The sequence below is a fragment of the Boleophthalmus pectinirostris genome, unplaced genomic scaffold (genome assembly GCF_026225935.1).
Source record: "Boleophthalmus pectinirostris isolate CB_2022bp ecotype Guang Dong unplaced genomic scaffold, ASM2622593v1 HiC_scaffold_8, whole genome shotgun sequence".
Taxonomy (NCBI): Eukaryota; Metazoa; Chordata; class Actinopteri; order Gobiiformes; family Gobiidae; genus Boleophthalmus; species Boleophthalmus pectinirostris.
The window spans coordinates 20,698,751-20,714,216 of NW_026571515.1; the positions used below are offsets into that span (position 1 = coordinate 20,698,751).

The 15,466-nt window shown below is 37.9% G+C and overlaps 1 protein-coding gene across 1 annotated transcript in view; it reads right to left on the minus strand.

The window, feature by feature from the left end:
• The window catches only part of agrn (agrin), a 434,659-nt gene that overhangs the window by 257,922 nt on the left and 161,271 nt on the right, over positions 1 to 15,466 (minus strand). The window contains 1 exon segment of the mRNA XM_055166184.1: positions 11,101 to 11,139. Within this exon segment, the coding sequence (XP_055022159.1) occupies positions 11,101 to 11,139 (39 nt within the window).

A 15,466-nucleotide genomic window follows, 5' to 3' on the forward strand; every position in this document is an offset into this window, starting at 1 on the left:
TTGAACTGTTGACAACCCAATCTCCATTATAACCCGCCTGCCCTATGTCCCCGGACCATAAAGCACAGTATTTGTCCTGTCTTTGGCCATCTAACTGGATCAAATCAAAGCTCCGTCCAGGGACACACTTCACCTGGATTCACTTCTGGTCTAGACACTTCAAGTCTCTATTTTATATCATTTTGTGCAATAATAAGAGACTTCACAGCCATTGGAGTGGAACAGGATGGGCCAGGGCAGTAAAATGTATAGATCAAGGCTGGGCACTGTTATTTATTGAGGACATTACATACCGTATAGCAACTCAATGTTCTTGTTTGTGTTTAGTGGGTGCTTCTGGACAAAAATAGTGGACATACTTTGAATCACTTTGGGTTTTTTAAGAGATTTTCACAGTTGCACATATACAACAACACTGGGATGAAACGCAGACATAAATAAGGACTAGACTAGGACTAAACCAGGACTAAAACAAGACCAAACCAACTAAAACAGAAGTGTCAATGAGCTCCTATACTCATTTAACATCAGATTTATTGTCATTACATAGGTAGTTGGTATATTTAAATTTAATATGGCATTTAAAGCTGTGTTATTCTATGGTATAAAATTAAAAAGTTATTTATCTCGCACTTCTTACGTTGAGCGGGGTCGTCTCACCACAGATCTGACTGGTGACTTGGCCTGTTGATGTCAGTTGTCTTGTTTTATCTAAATTGTATAAAGAAGTGGACTAAGGGAGTGTGACGTCACCCATAGTGTTCAGATCCAGTCAAATGAAGCTCACTGAGGCTGGCAGGTTTGGAGCGGAGTTCCATATTAGGATTAGGAATATATTAACGGACAAAATAGTGAAATAAAAACACCTGGCTCATGTAAAGCAGGTTAATATGAACATTTTAAGACCCAAACGATGAGGCTCAAGGGTAAAAAATTTTCCAAGTAAAGTCAATTGGAGCAGGAAGCACCTCCATGAGCACTTCCTATTTGGAACGCAGTAGATAGCAGGTTAGCTGTGTCCATTTATATACCATCTATGCGAACTCTCACACCAAATACAGTTTCTTTATAATCTTTTGTACAATGATGAATAAAGACTACTTAAAACTAGAGCCTGACCGATATATCGGTTGGCCGATATTATCAGCCGATATGGGCACCTGGAGGCATATCGGCTATCGGCCGATATGTTTGCTGATAGGGGCCGATATTTCACGTGGGCATGTGATACGTCGTTAAAAATCTTAGACTCTCTACATTCTGTTCATTTAATCCAATTTACAGACAGATAAATGTCCTAATATGTGGCTCCACATCAGTATTTATCTGCGGAGTCATTTGTCTGTGTGTGTCCGTACTGTCCCTGAACACACCACAGAGTCGCGTCATTCACGTGTGTTTGTTTACACGTGCAGACACAGATCCAAACACTGAGATTATATTCTTTTTACGGACAATCAGTTTGAGTCTGGATTAAAAGGACATTTATTAGTTCAGACTTGTGATGTGAGGAGGAGCCTGTGTGAGCGGTGAGTGTTGGAAATATGTCGACTTTGAAGCTAGTTTTGGTCATTTGTTATGGGTTAGCTGCTGTAGCTCTCGCACATAAACAGGCTGTTTTCTATTGGTCTATTGTAAAGTGACTATATTGGCCGTATATTTGTTACTGAACTGAAAAATGAAAAATGCCATTAGGTCGACCTACTGTCTGTAAATATGATTTAAAGAGGCAGAATAACAATAAATGTTGCCTAAATAAACCCAATTTAAAATCCACCAGAGCCAAACCTACGTTTTTTTTTAAATTCAACATTTACAGTGAATTTTTACATCACTAAATATATCGGCGATTATATCGGCTATCAGCAGCTCCAACTCCCATTATATCGGTTTCATATCGGCCACAGCAAAATCCATATCGGTCGGGCTCTACTTAAAACACATTCTCCTGTTAACCATCTCCTAAAATTACCATAACACTGCACTACCTCACTACCATACTGTGTACACATGGTTTACTGGCAGCTAAGCTTGGAGGGGTTCTGTACATGAAGCGTTCCTTGGAGGCTTTCTCCCTAAGTCCGGTGCTAATCCTCTTGGCATGGTCGCCTACTCATCTGCCACCCAACAACTGTTTTATCAGCTGACGACAGGCCATAATGACTCCGCCCCCAACCAGACCAGCGCTGCGGTGGGTTGCAAAGACACAGCAATTAAACACGGCTTTGAGAGTTTTTGCCACTACTCCACCCCTGATTATGAGGCCTTCATTGTGAAGGATTTTGCAGCTATTTGTGATGGTGTCTCGTAAATGTGCTTTTCGCCTTGTTTCCGTGGTCTTGTGAGTCTAACCGTTGTAATTTGCCGAACAAATTCTTTTAGTTTCTGTGGAGAGTTCTTGTGCTAATAAGGGGAAACTCATCAGCGGCATTGCACAGACTGTTTAAAAATGCACACTCCCCAGAACCTTCTCTCTGATTTCCTATAATTAACCATTCAGGGCCTTGACTCTGAAGACGCGTTTAGCTAAACAGACTCCACGCTGCAGCTTATGTGTTAGAAAGTAGTGTTGTCACGATAATACAATTTCTTTCTTTCTTTATTTCTGATATAGCTCAAGATAATTCTAAATTAAGAATAGTTTCAGTACTAGTTTAATTTCAATCTGTATCTGATTTTCAATACTTTTGACAACCCTAGGAGTTTATCTTAGTATTTTCAGATATTTCCCTCGATGCTGTATTTTATAAGAAAGCCATAACCAATGAATGAGCTACAATGTTTGACCTTCATCTTCATGTTAACAGTCTCTGAATGCTAGCCATCCCTCCAATACCTCTAGCCATCACAATATAAGTGCAGCTCAAACAATATTTTCTCAACATCGGCGAGATAGTTTGACATGAAAAACATTTTCTCAATACGATCAATATCTTGTGTGCCAGTGGGTCAAAAATCCTAGTTTCAAGGCCTTTTCTCCACTTCTTCCACACAATCCATTCATATTAGAATATTATTACTAAAACATGAAGTCAGCATTAAACTGAATCAGCCTACTCAAGCGCTCTTAAGAAATCACCTTCCCTATCCAAGCTGATTTAATGGTGCTGAACCTGATTTTTACTGTCTCAGAAATGTGAAAAACTGAACTAGTTCATTTTAAATAGTTTGCAGTGGTCCAAAATTATTCCCCATTTTCCTTATGTATTCCGAGCATTCTAATTATTCACCACAATGGGTTTATAAGCGCTTTTCACAACTTTCAGAGACCAGAGATGAGTTTTGCTGTCACGGTAAAGCTAACAACAACTACAGTAGCATACCAAGGTGTACTTTCTGACTATAGGACAAAAAATCATGAGGGATGTTTCTGTTCCAATACTGATGTCAACACTTTGGCTTAAAGTATCTGCTGATATCTGATATCAACCAGTACTAGAAAAGAGACTGAAAAGATAATTTATTTCCTTCCAAATGTTTTGTAACTACAGTCCAGCTGTGTAAAAATGAGACCCCGGCCGATATATCGGTTGGCAGATATTATCAGCCGATATGGGCACCTGGAGGCATATCAGCTATCGGCCGATATGCTTGCTGATAGGGGCCGATATTTCACGTGGGCATGTGATACGTCGTTAAAAATCTTAGACTCTCTACATTCTGTTCATTTAATCCAATTTACAGACAGATAAATGTTCTAATATGTGGCTCCACATCAGTATTTAGAGTCATTTGTCTGTGTGTGTCCGTACTGTCCCTGAACACACCACAAAGTCGCGTCACTCACGTGTGTTTGTTAACACCCGCAGACATAGATCCAAACACTGAGATTATATTCTTTTTACGGACAATCGGTTTGAGTCTGGATTAAAAGGACTTTTATTAGTGCAGACTTGTGATGTGAGGAGGAGCCTGTGTGAGCGGTGAGTGTTGGAAATATGTCGACTTTGAAGTTAGTTTTGGTCATTTGTTATGGGTTAGCTGCTGTAGCTCCTCGCACATAAACAGGCTGTTTTCTATTGGTCTATTGTAAAGTGACTATATTGGCCGTATATTTGTTACTGGACCTGCACTGATATGTAAATGAGCTGTGAATAGACGTGTGAATTATGACATTTGCGCATATAATTAATTACCGTGGCGCGCACGTATTTACGGGTAAAGGTTAATAGCGCTAGAAATGGCTCTTAGAACTGGCTCTTTGAAGCGAACGACGGGAGCCTGATCCTTATTGGGAGCCGTGTTTTCTCTTTCTCTCACTTTTTTTCTCTTCACGCAGACTCAGACTCGTGGTAGTTTGACAGCGGCAGCGGCTGAAAATGAAACTTTGAGAAATTTGCGTGTACATAGGATAAAAAAAAAACTTGCATATTTGGCTGTAGTTTAGCATAAAACAAATAAACCAGGACTAATCTTGGGCAAGAGATAGAGACCGAGTCCCGACACTCAGTCCTGGTTCAGTTTTGGTTTAGTCCTGTTTTACAAATGGTCTAGATCTGTTTTAGTCCTGGTTTAGTCCTTTTTCAGTCCTGGTTTAGACCTGGTTCAGTCCTGACTCAGTCCTGCTTTAGACCTACTTGCAACAAAACAATCTGAAGAGCCGCTTGGGAGCCAAAAGAACCAGCAGCTTTTAGTGAGCCGAACCAAAAGAGCCGGTTCTCTAAAAAGAACTGGAATACCCATCACTAGTGTCTAGAATGTGATGCAAAAGTGCCATTAAGTCAACCTACTGTCTGTAAATATGATGTAAAGAGGCAGAAGAACAATAAATGTTGCCTAAATAAACCCAATTTAAAATCCACCAGAGCCAAACTTACGTTTTTTAAACAATTCAACATTTACAGTGAATTTTTACATCACTAAATATATCGGCGAATATATCGGCTATCAGCAGCCCCAACTCCCATTATATCGGTTTCATATCGGCCACAGCAAAATCCATATCGGTTGGGCTCTAGTAAAAATACAAGTCTAATATTACAAGATGTTTTGGGCTAGTAAATTTTTTTTATAACACCAATTTTTAGACCAGAATGAGATATCAGCTGGTATCAAATCCACCAAAATTGTCAATATCGGTGCAAATATCCGACACCCGTATTGTCCATCCCTAATACTCAAATGCAGACAGCACACAGTGGAGTTATTTTGACCTCAAAGCTGCTTATACAATATATCTGAATAGGGGCAAGATGTGTTTTGCTCAAATACATGGGAAAAATTCAGGTCCTGGGCATTTAACCTTATCTTGAACATGTCTACAATGTTGTAATGTGAGAGCAAGTCTACCACTGTGACCAGTGTTTTCCAAATGACCCAATTTCTACCGTAAACCTCATTCATCTCTGCCATATTCTAGTGTCATATTTGGGTTAGCAGTAATTGCCCCGCTAATCTCTGCCCTGCTAAATGACCCGGAGAGCTGCACCTCTCAAGGCTAGCTTAAGTCGCTGATTGGAGGTCTGGCTTTTTTGTTTTCTTTGGCACATTAAAAAGTAAGGGCCCGCTGATGGAAAGCCTACAGGACTATTGGAAATGTAATTAAGGCCTAGGAGCAGCTTTTAAACGCTTGACTAACGCAGAAACAGGCCATGGCCAAAACTTTAATACATGGGAAATGAGCAGTGTGATCAATAAGAGAAGTTAGACCTTTCTTAGCAAGGAAATTCAATGGCCGCCTCAACACGCGCTTACGGCTGCTTATTTTCCACTGGAGAGACTAATTTTGAGACGATATTTGTTTCGAAAAAAAGCTAACAGAGCTATTTGAGAGACATAGTGATTCAAAGAGTCAATTTTGTGTCATTAAAAACAAAAAACAACGGCAAACTGCGGCAATTGGATTCCATTGTTACAAATAGAATGGAGCACCCAGAATGGCGGTAAACAGAATTTTGTGCTGAGACTGAGTTTGAGAGATGCAGCAGTGATTTGGAGTTATTTAAGGCAAACATCTTGGGCAGGGGACAATTTGTGCTATATACGAGTTCAAAATATAATCTATTCATTTAGAGGCGCTGTGGTGGATACCTCTGCCACCACTCCACAGTGTTAGTATTATTTCATTTCATTTCATTTACATTAAGTTAATTACAGCACACTTAATTTAATTCCATTACTTAGACTTATATTCTAATTTGGCTGGATACATTTTAATTCATATAAGTCTGAATTATTTACTTACACTGCTTCTTTAATTTTGTTGGGGTGGCCAGACAGAGGACCCTTGGAGGAGACATCCACGCTGAACAAAGGGGGGTAGCACTATTTAGTTTTATACTTATTTGTCTTCTTGTTACTTTGATTAGGTTAGTAGTTTTAGTTAATTATTTGGTGTAATACTCACCTCTTGTGTTCAGTCTTAGTTGGCTCTCATGTATTTGTTCTTTGTCTGGTTGGGTTAGTTTTGTTCTGTTAAGTTTGATTGAAGTTAACCCAGTTGGGCCCAGCTTTTTGTTAATGATTTACCTTTGAGCCTTTGTTAAATTACATCTTTTTAAAACTTTATTAAATTTAAACTTATTTTTATAGCTTGTCTTTGCCTGACAGTTTGGTCCACTACAGGCACTATACCTGATATATTTACGTATATAAACATGAAAAACAGATCTAGTTTTTTAAGGGTTTGCAGTGGTCCAAAGTTATTCCTCACTTACTTTATGCATTTCCAACATCGTAATTATTAACTGCTATGAGTTTGTAAAGGTTCAGAGACCAGTGCGGAGATTTTGGCATGATGGTAAAACTAATAACAGACACATTTCCTTATTATCAGATAATAAAATGCTTTCTAATTAGACAGAAAGAGTACATGGCAGACTCATTTTGACTTCAAGAGCTTTTTATACAATATATCTATATTGGGGCAAGAAAAATTGTGTTCAAATTAGGGCTGGGCAAAAATAAAAAATTTTAATCGCGATTAATCGCATGAGTTTGAGCGATTAATCGCGATTAATTGCATGTTATACGCAAAACCAATTAATGAATTAAAAAGTAGAGTATAGCGCACTTTTATTGGAAATGTAAATGAAAGAGCCACACAGGGGAATCTTCAGAGCCTTCAAGGTATTCAGGGAAGGCTCAAGAAAAAATATTGAATGGACTTTTGTACTACTAATATATTTATTGAATATTTTTTATGCTGTGAGTAATGAACACTACACTAGTAATAATTTCTAGATCATTGTTATAAACTTGAACTGATATTTCTTGGGAAACAAAGGGTTAATATAATGGAATGGAAATGGACCAATCACATTTTTTCTTCCAATGGTATCTGGGTAAATCAATGACTCCAACACTGAACTAAAGAAACAAGCTCAGCTCAGCGCGCACAGCTGGTCTGGCCAGAGCCGGAGCCTGCGGCCGAACCTGTGGCCGGGCCCGCGACTCACGGAGGCTCGGACACATTGCATCTCATGTGGTCAGAAAAAAGTGAAAAAGAAGTGTAAAGAAAAGACGTTAAACTTAAAGAAACGTTCGCGGTGGACTTTTTCAAAATAAAAGCCAGTGAGAAACAGACTTTTACCATTAAATAAATAAATAAATAATAAAAACTGCATTAATGGCATTAAAATAATTGTCGGCGTTAATGACTTAATTAGTTAACGCAAAGTTAACGCGTTAACGTGCCCGGCCCTAGTTCAAATACATAGGGAAAATGGGGTATATAGGAACTTGAACAAATATATTTCAGATGATGATGTAGTGCACTGTATTATTTTGGGGGCAATTATGAATCAAAACAAGGATAAATCAAAGTTCTTACCTTCAGGCCTCTTATTCAGCAAATTTCAATTCATTCACCACATCAGTCAAAATGTATTATAACTTTTTTAGAGGAGCAAAACTCTGAAGTTGCAATGACAGTTATTCTCAGTCCTGACCAAACCCATTCATCCCATTGCACCAGTAATTTGATGCAATTTTAAACTGACATCTTTTACAAACTCAATTTCTACAAGCGCCAAGAAGCCGAGCAATTATCCGAAACACATTTTGTTCACTGGTCTCTCGTCTTTTTGTCCGAGGCATCAGTGGACTAGTCAGGACTGTATCATTAGAATCATCCTTTTGTTTCTTCACATGTTACTAGGATGAAAACGTACCTTCAACTATTCTATCCGACTCTGCCTGTCTGTCAGTATTGTTGAAAAATACCCCCACCGAAGTCTATCAAACTGTGCCTCTGCTGATAAATATGCATGCTAGCAGCTTGAAAACCAGATGTTTCGCTCCAATTAAAGCTTGCCGGGATGCACCGCTTTGCAAATAAATTGTTGCTTTTTTAATTAACGGCGCATGCTAGCGGGCACAGAAACCAGTAAAAACAATGCAACCGCAGAGAGTAAAAGAACGGCACATCACAAGGGCAGGCAGGGAGGAAGGGAGAGTGTGGAGAACAAGGTGAAAGAAGAAGCTTTGAACTTGTGACCGGCCAAGAACTACTGAGGAGATCTGGTGTGAAAAGTCAGCGCAGTTTGGGCGAGCTGTGTGAACTGGCTATAGCTGACAGCACACAGACTGGACAGAGAAATGTGATGTAGTCAGAATACAAAGGCGATACTTGTATTCCATCTCTGTATTAAAATTACCATTAGCCACAGCCACAGTCATGAAAGAGTTAACAGTGGCATCAAAAGCGACTGGGACAAGCTGTCAGGAGCAGTGGGCGATTTCTGCGTCTAACTAATGGCATTCCAACACTCTTCATGATACAAAAATTGATGGAGATATTATACCACCCCATACTTATCACTGGTTATACTGTGTGGAGCGACTTAGCCATAGGTGGTTTGGATCAACTCATGAGCTACTACTCTTTTTTTAAAGCCAAAGCATGTAACGTTTTAGCCAAAAAACAGACAACAATAAAAGCATTTTGTTGTCTCCATGGTCAGTGTTGGGAAGTAGCTACATATATGTACTGAAAATATATATTCAGAATAATTTTGAGGAACTTTATTATTGTGCAGTTTAATAATACAAATTAACACAAAGCAAACAGAAAAGAGCAGCAAAAATAAAGCTATTTGTAACTATGACATGTTGATAGGGCTGCTCGATTATTATCACGATTATTTTGGTCAATATTGAAATCACGATTATTCAAACGATTATTTTTTTAGTTACACAATGCATTTATTCAGCAATTCTCTCTAAGAAAACACTTTGTTATTGATCATTTATGCAGAACTTTCAAACTGAAAATAAATATAGGCTACAAATGTGTACCTTAGGACAGTTTTGCGATGTATAAAACATAAAATGAATAAAATATACTTTGAACATGTAATAAGACAGATAAAAAGACAGATAGAAAAACATAATGTATCCAAAATAGTCTATACATCCAGCTGTTCTACAATCACTATATAAAAAAATTAAATAAACATACTTATTTATATTTTTAAAAATCACAAAATATACTTTGTTAAGTTTTCATCGTTTGAACTCGATTATAAAAGTTTGGAGATCGTTTGACACACGAATCAAAATCAAAATTCAATTAACTACACAGCCTTACATGTTAATATAATGTAACTTGATCTAAAAGTATTCAGGATACAGTACTCTGATTGGCCTATTTAACAGAATACATTACAAAATATTAAATAAGCTTTCAAATAATTCTTCCAATCACTGTCCAGGGTGAATGTTCCAAAGTATAGTTTTAAAGTTCTATTTCCATAGAATCTTCCAAAAAATTATATACTGTGCACAAGTTATTTTTTCTGACACTGGAAATGATCCTTTATACATGTCAAAGTTATAACAGATAGTCAGATAATGTATAATACTTTACAGATAGCTTTGATAGCCTGTGTACTCTTACTGCGTTCCAGAGTGAATCGCAATAGTCAGGCCACCTCCGTTTGCATTAACACCAGATTAATGGCATTTGCACCCTGCACAAAGGACGCTCACTTCGGATAGAATGACTCTGCAAGTTTAAATGCAAAACTGGAGACATTCACATATTAAGCAGTTTACGCAATTCTTCCTTGAGCACACTCTTTTTGAGCAAAACATTTCTTCTACTCATTTTGAGGACTTTTTTCGTTTCAAAAGTGATAATATATAAATAAATAAACAGTAAATAGTCCATATTGTTTATGCAAAAGAAAGCTCATTATGTTAAATTAGACAATGTGGGATTGAATAGTTTTATCTTCTTCCCACTTATTTTTGGGCAAAAGTAAAGAAAACTGTGCATATTACTTTCATGTTTTGTTTTGTTTTTGTTGTTCTTGTTTCTGTTGATCCGACCACACTCATGTCAATATGGATGGTATTATGTTCCACTGTAAAAGAACGCATAACGTTTACTTTACTAAAATAAATACATTAAAGGCGCATTGTGTAACTTTTCTGGTGGAGGGTCCATCAGATGCTTTTCTCTTGCTTTGTCTGGAATGTTTTACAGTACTGTATTAAACCTTCTTCATGGAGACCAAACCAGACCAAGTTACAGGTCAAAATGCCTTCTCTCTAAGTATTTTTGAGCTATAAAATCACCTCTAATTTAATAAATATAAGGCAGAGATGTTTATTATTGTACTGTGGAATATTCCAGGCAGAGAAAAGACATATCCATAAAAACAAGCAGGTGACAGACGAAGCACCTTTAAAAAAATATTTAGTTTTTAATTGTGGCCATGGCTACAGTCCAGCTTCTCATTCTGAAACTCAAGAGTACTTCTGACCAATCTGTAATAAAGACTCTTCAAACCATTGTAAATGTACCTACATAATATCAGATTGACAATGACTCATTACAGTGCGCATCAACAACTAAAAGTATATACAGCATGGCGCAAAAAGGATTCGCCTACACATATCGCTTTACTGCCCACTGCTTTGGTCACAGATATCGAACGCCTCACTCGCGGTGCAACGCAAATTCAATCAAGTCATCAACTTTCCCCACATCAAAGCCTCGAATGTATACGTCCACGTGCCCGCCATACCGATCCCACCATGGAACACCCCCCAGCACTCTGCGTCCACTTCAAAGGCACCCACCCAGAGATTATTATTTCACCTAAACTACTGCGGGTTGACCCAAACAAGCAGAGGAAACCACAGAGGACTTACCGTCAGGAGGCTGCGCCGGCGTGAAGTGGGGAGGTTTGTCTGGAAGAGATAAAAGACAAAAGGATTTTAGTTTGAATGGTTCGCAGACTTCCCATGGGACATAAGGATCTGTAATTGAGTCGCTGCAATACAAGAGATACACTTGGCTTTTGACTGTGAGATACCCCCAGGACCCCCCCGCTGAGCCTATGGACAGGGGAGCTGTGATAGTAGGATCAAGGTGCTTTTGTCATTCATTGTTCCATACCTGTGATCCCTAAAGCTCATTACATCAGACTGTGCCGTTAAATGCTAGTACGGAGATTAAAATTATTACCTCATGCTAAGGGCTAAATCTGCATTTCTCTTATTTGAGTCCAACACCTGCCATGTAATTTGTTGTTTAAGTACTGTGGCATAAGGCGCTCATAAACATTTAACAAGCTACAAAGTCAACAGACTGTTTCTTTGGGTCAGATTAACTTTTAACACAAAACGCACTCTTGTGAGCTTTAAGCCATGTTATAATGCTGTTAGCTCATCAAATAAATACAGCAGCTATATTCATTTGTCAATTGGTGGTTTTCAGATACTTCAACGTGATGATGCTGAAGATGTCATACTCCTATCCCATCATTTATGTAAATAGTGACTAGAACTCACTATATTTCAAGAACAATCAGCATTTCAATATTAATTTTAGCAGCCCCACATCTGAATGAAATATTATTGGCTGATAAAATGCCAAGCACTTATAATCCTTTAATTTTCTCCAAAAATCATCAGTGAGCCTTATGTATTAATTCTGATTGTGCTTCCTGACCTTGAACCAATTTTATGCGGTACCCAGTGTTCAAAAATCTGTCAAAATGTTTTAGTACGACTTTGGCTTGATGGATTGTCGGAGCATTACGGCTACTGTAGTCAGGAGCCTCGTGGAGTAAGTGAGTTGTGTCCTTTAGCCCGACAGAAGCTAACTGCATCAGAGCTGTTTTTTTCAGCACTTTCAGTTTATGCAAATGAGCCATGTGGTTTTAAGTTTCATTTCTGTAAAATGTAAACAAATGTGCGCAAAGTTGCATCAGACACATTATTACTCAATGTATTTTTGAGTCGACCTTGTAGGAAATAAAAAAATTAACTGAAATTATCCAGCCACATTCACATTCATAATACACATTCACCAAGACAGGGAGGCAACGCCCGGAGAATTACATCACGATCTGTCAAAGGATCGTCGATGCCTGGGCTACAGGATCAGTCTCAAGTGTCGTCCGTTTGTTTCTCTTAATGCTCCTTATTATCCGATGCGCTTATGTGTGAAAATAGATGAGAGAATTCAACCTTACTGAAATTACTTTCTCAGAATGTTGAGATTTGACAGTCCTTTGCATTTGCCTAATACTTGACAAGTTTACCATGTTTCTGTCAGGCACTCAAAATATCATCTGGTTATAGCTATCAAAATACTACACAAAAATATCAAGATATTAATTAAAGTTTTAGCTAGAACCCATGAATGTAAATGTATATATGAAATGAAAGTCATCTAATGCAGTACTGTAGATAGATACATGAATGAGAACTTTATGTCCTGATAAGCTTCACAATTTTCAAGTAAGACAGTAATGGATTTTTCTCTATTCAGTAGAAAGATACATAAAACATACATGTACAGGGCATGCATAATGTATATCTTGAGGGAGTGTTATGTAGCATTTACTGTTATGACTGCTAGTGGTCGCCTTCACATTAGCCAAGCACTTTTCTTTTCATAGTCTGAAATATTATCCATTTTCAAACTGTTGTACTGTAAATTCCAGCATTCCTGAATCTTGCCAATTGCTATTGCTATTGCACACACAAAAACACAGTGACACAGTAATCATTTTTTTACGAAAAATGGTGAAATAATTCGCACTGCACTGAAAAACAACAATACAAATAGCCACCCTGCATACTGAAACCACATGTAGAATCAATCACTTTTTCTCTTCAGGTATCAGGTGTCCTAAATGCTTTTCTTTGGTCGGGGTATGAGGCGATGACATAAGGCGTGGTGGTTACAGAGCAGCGGGTAACTGGATATCAGGTGTCAGGTTAGCTAGGCCACATACTTACACTCAAGGGAGAGCCCTGACAAACCTGCTGTAATCTGAAGCACCATGTTTTAACACACTGCTGGTGGGAGATCAGAGGAGATTCTTTGAGTTTTTTTTCTTTCTTTTATCAAAATTTGAATCAATATTATAAATAACTGATAGTTTTATTACGTATTCAAGAGTTGATATTATCTTTTAATTGAGTGAAAAAACACACATACAAAGATCTATTGGTGGTTTTCAGATTGTGAAATATAATGATGTCATGCTCCCAGAAGGAAGGCAAGAGTCAGTTTTCCCTCATGGTTACACAGTCCTTTCATAATAAATATTTTAAAGGTAAACAAAAACATTAATAATATTATTTTGACCTGAACCTGACCCTTATCTGTTAAATACTGACCTATAAAATGTGGTGATGTCATCTGGACCCCAGCAATGTACAATAATATACAGCTCTAAATGTTAAGATAGATAGAAATTTGAACTGAGATAAAGTCGTGATTAAAAGGACCATATTAGGCATACTTCGAGTTGTGTTTTGTTTCATTCACAAATGTTTAATAGGGGTCTGCAAAAATATCAAAACATCGATATATCATTTAATGTGATGATATAGTACTGATATCGTGGGCTGCTGTATCAAAATATCGCCAAGAGTATTTTTTGGTGTATTTTACAAAATTATTTTGTTACAGCGCTAGAGTTTTGTTGCTTGTTTAGAGGAAGGAAACTCGTTTGTGCAACACATTTGACATATTCACAGTTTTAATGAGTAAAATGTTTGTGCTTCATATAAACTTTGCACAAGACGTGGTTTAACAAGGACTTTTAGTATCATAGTCATGATTTAGCTATTATAGTTTTATTGAATCATACTGAATCGAAAGCTCACTGTATTGAGATATGTATCGTATCGTGGCCTATGTATCGTATCGGCAACTAATGATACCCAACCTTAATGTTTAACACACAAAGCCTGTATATTAGTTCTTCTATCAAACTGAAATACATACAAGAAGTGGTCCACTGTGTTTTTAAACTCTGAACACCTTCACTACAATCATTTGGCTCATTTCTGGCCTGGAACTGCCAATCTTTACTGAACTAAATGTAAAGGGTAGCTGTTAACTTGAAAACTATCACTACGACTATGACATCACAAGGTGGAACAGAGCATTTTGAGTATTGGAGATGTAGGCAAGACTAATAATAAAGCATTACTCAATGTGGAATGAACCAAAACAACTCTGGGTATGTTTTTGAGCTGGTAGCAACATTGTAACATGGCTAAAAGCTCACAAGAGTCCATTTGTGTAATACAGGGCCTTTAATCTTCAGTTAAAGCAAGCAGTTTGGAGCAAAGTTTAGAAGAAATTGATCTATGTTTTGTGTTAAATGGCAGTAATTAAAAGTCTGTCTTGTTTACATTCAAGAAATCAATACAGAAAGTCATTTTTATTTAGTTTTGAAAATCTGAACTTTCTTCTATTTTCACAGTCACCATACATAACACATTCATGTAAACTCCATTATATTTCCAAGATCGACCAAATGGCTCACAGCAAGTCATTTTTCTCTGACCACAGGTTACAACAAATTGAACTAACCTCCCTACTCTTTTGTATTCCCAACAAATACTTCATTCACGACAGACCAGCAGCCCTTCCTCTGACGCACACTATTGAACAAAATAAAATGCCTAAAATCAATTACAAAGCTAACACATTTTTTCACTTCAAGTCTAGTCACAACTACATTCTAACGTTTTTCTCAAGTCTGATGATAACTGCTGCTGTCCTGGCTGAGTTTTAAATTTAGGCTCTCTTCAAATTGCATGTCAACAGACGAGGCTTCAGGGTGAGGGACTATGAGAAAGTGCGGTGGAGAGAGAGAGAAAAATGAGGATGTGAGGAGGCGAGGCGGGTGCTACAGAGGTGAATAATCAAGTCCCTGCTCCAGCGCTTCTCCAGTCACTCATGACCGTTCCTATCTGCGGGGGATTTTCACAACACCTATCAAGGGTGGTGAGCTGGAATTGCTGAGGAGGAGACGCAACGGAAGTTCAAACAGGCTGCTCTCGCTGCTTCTGTGGATGTAAATATATTTGTATGGGAACAATGTATGGGGTTTCTTGTAAAGAGCTTTCAGTGCACTGAAGGGAGAAAAGCGCTATTTAGAAATGTGACTATGAACTGTGCAGTAGTCTAATTTGTGAGGCTGAAGTAGGGCTGTAATTCTTGGTTGACTAAAGCCTGCTGATCGACTAGTTGACTAAAAAGGGG